Source organism: Austrofundulus limnaeus, unplaced genomic scaffold (assembly GCF_001266775.1).
Source record: "Austrofundulus limnaeus strain Quisiro unplaced genomic scaffold, Austrofundulus_limnaeus-1.0 Scaffold293, whole genome shotgun sequence".
Lineage (NCBI taxonomy): Eukaryota > Metazoa > Chordata > Actinopteri > Cyprinodontiformes > Rivulidae > Austrofundulus > Austrofundulus limnaeus.
Window position 1 is genome coordinate 74392 of NW_013952695.1, and position 4485 is coordinate 78876.

At 38.5% G+C, this 4485-nt stretch overlaps 1 protein-coding gene across 2 annotated transcripts in view; it reads left to right on the top strand.

Moving 5' to 3' along the window:
- LOC106526764 (EH domain-binding protein 1) overlaps window positions 1–4485 on the top strand; it is a gene marked incomplete at its 5' end in the record, with an annotated part of 36843 nt that overhangs the window by 27486 nt on the left and 4872 nt on the right. The window contains 2 exon segments of one of the 2 annotated variants that reach the window (XM_014021441.1): window positions 786–1025; window positions 3920–4074. In XM_014021441.1, coding sequence (XP_013876895.1) covers window positions 786–1025; window positions 3920–4074 — 395 coding nt within the window. 2 annotated transcript variants of the gene reach the window in all.

A 4485-nucleotide genomic window follows, 5' to 3' on the forward strand; every position in this document is an offset into this window, starting at 1 on the left:
CTGCTGGCATGTTGTGGGTCAGAACACGCAGCGCACCTTGTCTCCTTTGGGTTGAGTCTCACGTTTACTGACGTCGCTCCAAAATTAGAATATCATCACGAAACCAACAAATTAGCTGCTTTTGACGTTTTTAAATGCTATTGCAGTTGTACTATCAGCAAAAATGTGCGCATCAGAACCGCAGCATGCAGGACTTCCTTGTTTTCTTCTGGGTCTCAGTCCCGCCCCCGTCCTTTTTTTGTCCAATGGGATCAATGATCGTCACACTCGTGGCTTTGTTTACAAGTTATAGTTCATTTGCAAAAAAGCACAATGTGAATGCAAACCGCACCAAACGAAAAAAAAGTCCATTTTTGATCCGGACCAAACAATTGGACCAAAGGACTTTCCTGGTCTGAATACACCCTTAGATTTGTGAATCTAAAAGAACAGATCACCAGCTGCAATTTAGTACTCATCTCTTTTGTCTTTTTACGTCAAACCTTCTGTTATGTTCACTGATTGATAGAGAATGTGGACGGATGGTGGGAGTTCAGTTTTGTTTAGAAAAGGCATGCTTTCAGATACTCTATAGGCTGGTGTTAATACAAACTAACCTAACATTGTCTTTTATATTTTCATTTTTTATTCTACCACTCTTTTTTCTTACTCTTTAAATGCATCCTTCTTTCCTTACATTCTTCCCTCTTTTTCCTTTTATTCATCATCCTCCTTCCCTTTTTTAACATCCCCTTCTTTCATTCCCTTCTGTCCGTCATTCCTCTTGTCTAACTTTGCATCCACAGATGTTTTGGAGAGGATGARAAGTCATGAGGAGGAGGATGATTATGATGAAAAGGGTGAGGATGAGGACGAGAGTAGGGCAGAGGAAGAGCAGCAACACTTTGGTGACGGTTCTTCTGGTGCTGCTTTGTCTGCTTCTGCACTGATTACTAACCAGCTACCACAGGACGACCTTCCAACCACGTCCAGCACCCAGGGACACCTGGAGCTTACTAACCCTGGCTCTGAGCTAACTTCACTGGGTAAAATCGGTGGCTGATGTTGTGTGGTGCTGCATGATTTACTATATTAACTTGCTCCACTTAACCTAATCCATACATAGGGGATGTTAGAATTGTTTGAAGATGGGTTTTATTTTGGTAGACAGTGTTTTATCTGCAGTAGAATGCAGTCAGGGATGTCATTTTGAAAATCAAGGAACTCCAAGTGGTTTCAAACTAACCTTTAAATATCTTTACATGTTCACTAGGGCTGCAGCCAGTGTTGTATAAAGTACCACAAAGTGATACTCGAGTAAAAGTACAAGCATCTTACCAAAAAATTACTTTTGTAAAAGTTAAAGTCTCCTTTAGGAATATTACTTGAGTAAAAGTCTTAAGTATGTGATATTTTTTGTAAGTATTAAATGTAAAAGTATTGATTTTAAAATGAGCAGTAAGATTCTCTGTAAGGACATTTATTAGGAAAAAATGCTGAAATGACTATCATACTAAAATAATTAATTTATGTTAAATTTAGGATGCACTAGTCTAGCTGTTTCAGTTTATATACATACTGTATATCAAGGCTGCACAAACCTTTTCTCCAAAATAAAAATCTGTCTGAGGGCTGCGGCCAAATGCAATAATATATTTCATGAAATACAAATACTTCTTAAGTAAAGTACTTTTATTTTAATGATTATGTCCTTCTGGAGTGTGACATGATTTGTTTGTTTACAAACTAATATGGTGTCAGAATTTTATTTATTTATACTTCTATTTCAACCACAATTGAATTCACTCTATCTAGAAGGCACAACTTATATGGATAGTATTTATTTTTTACAATAACAAGCTGGAATGAAAACAAGCAAAAATTAAATTAACGACTTTCCACTTCTTGTCTATTTTAAAAATGTAAGAAGTAAAAAGTACAGATAATTGTATGAAAATGTAAGAAGTAGAAGTAAAAAGTAGGCTGAAAAATAATTACTCAAGTAAAGTACAAATACCCAAAAATTCTACTTAAGTACAGTAAAGAAGTATTTGTACTTAGTTACTTTACAACTCTGGGCCTGCAACGAAACAGAAAATTCCCGATTTGGATCGGTTCAGTACTTTAGTCTCATGGTTCGATATTGTTTCTATACAAAAAAGAGAAATTTCCATGCCCTTTTTTTAACTTGCAATTTATTTAAATTAATTAGGAACATTTGTTTAACCTCAAAAGTCCAGTTTTTATTAAATTAAATGTTGCTGAAACAGCAAGTTTCTCAGTGGATCTGCGCTCAAAAATGCAGCCTAGGTGGAGTAGTCGAACACAGATCCACTGATCCTTCAACACAGAGCATCTTCAGAAGACAAGTTGATCAAATAAATTTAAAAAATCTGTATTGYTCGATACAAGTGTGTATTGAACCTAAAAGCACTGTATTGAATGGTTCCATACAGGTACATGTATTSTTGCAACCCTAGTGTTCACCTCTGTTTGATATTTCTTTAAATTGTTGCTTTTTTCTCAGCCTAAGCAGCATTTTAGTTGCTAAGCTCACTGTTTTCATTGCAGTTGCTAAAATATTGTGTCCCTGCTCAGCTGAGTCAGGACACACTTCATTTCCCTGCTCTTCACCTATAAGAYCTGGCTCTTTTAGATATTCTCATATTTCTCCAGAAAAATGCACTTTGTCTTTGCTTTTGTCTTTTTAGCATCTGTAGTAGTTGTGTGTTTTATAAAAAAACTTCCTGGAATAGTAATTAACAATCAGAACAGTTTACTGCAGACAAGAATAAAAAAGTATATATCTTCAGAAAAACATTTCACAGAACCTTCAGAGGCTAATTAATTATTGTGTAATTAATTTTTTCTGTGTACTTCCTTTATTTTCTGTCGATGTGAGATAGGTGAGAGTATGGTGAGGAACAAAAACAGAAAAACAACTCTACTCCAGCTTTGAAGTGCATTATCTTACATTTTCTTCTAGCGTTTTTGTTTAGCTGTAGTGTTTATGTACTTCTAAAAKAAATCGATGGCTGTGAACGCAGCATTAAAGCTTCTGATGCCACTCTTTAATCTGCTAATATTAAAATTTGCATGGATCATTTGTACTTTGTTTACAGTGAACATGAGCGCCATTTATCCTTGTGTGTTTGTGACAAAGTTCAAGAGCATGCGTCAGGATTCAGTATCTTCATACATGCATCTTAGCGCGTGTGTGTGTTTGTTCGCCACACACAGGGAGGTGACACATGAAACGGCTGCCCTCCTGTTCTTTCATCTTCTTCAGTGCAGTGGTCTGTCCTGGCAGGGGAGCTGTGGTTACCAGTCCCTGGAAAATAGAGCTGTATGCAGCTGCTGGCAGGCGCACACAGGCAGGAGGATGGAGTCACAGAAACGGAGAAGGGGAAGGACGAAGCAATCAAATTAAGATGTAAAAGTAGAGATTTTAGGCATGGAAATTTTATCTGAGCTTAAAAATATACATGTTAAGATAAAATGCGTAAACAAACTAGTAGAGGTGAGGCACAGAATAGTCAGAAGTGACCTTTTTCTTTTTCCTGAAAGTTTGGGAATTTAAATGGAGTTAGGCTTTTTTAGTCTCTAAAGTGCATCTGTGCAAAAACAGTCCCTTAAAAGCAAATGAGACCTGCTCATTTAGTTCACACGTTTCCCTCCATCTTGGTCTGGTGTTACCATGGTGATAGCCCTGGTAGAACCACAGCAGCTCTCTGAAGGAAAAACAAGACTTAATGTTGCTCAGTTTGTCCAGATTTCCTTACCTTTACCATTTATTTCGCATATAATTACTCAACCGCTCCTGTGTTTATGTCCATATGATGTTCATCAGTGGCTTTACTCAAGTGTTCCCAAGAGGGTCTCAGACTTTTAGATTGTCCTCATATGTTAATGCTTTTTTTTTTCTTTTTTTCYTTTCCAGGTCCAAACAGCAAGAACGTGGATCTGAAGCTGAAGAAGCTGGTGGAGGCCGGTCCAAGAGGAGTCACATCCCCTTCCTCCCCTTCCTCCACGTCCTCCTCATCCTCACCCACTGCCTCCTCCACCTCCCCTCTCAGCCCCGCAGAAGGACTGGAGGTACACACACACACACACACACACACACACCTCAGACTCCCACCGTTTACCTTTGCTTTTTGTTCCGTCGTACTTTTTCCTTTCATCTCGTCGTTGCTCGGTTCAGTTTTTCTCTCGCCTCCCTTTCTCTGGACGAACCATCAAAGCTCCGGTCCAATCAATTAGATCCGATTGACCCTGTTTGTCAGCCAGCTGACCCTTTGTACTCATCTGTCAGTTGAACCRCTTCATACAGGACCATAGTTTATCCCTCTCATGTCCATATAAGTCTATCGAAAGCCGTGACAAACACACACATACACTTGTCTGGCATTGCAATGCTCTGTATTACATGCAGACGTCCCATCTATTGACTATGACCTTTTCAGACTGGTGTGTGTGTGTGTGTGTGTGTGTGTGTGTGTGTGTGTG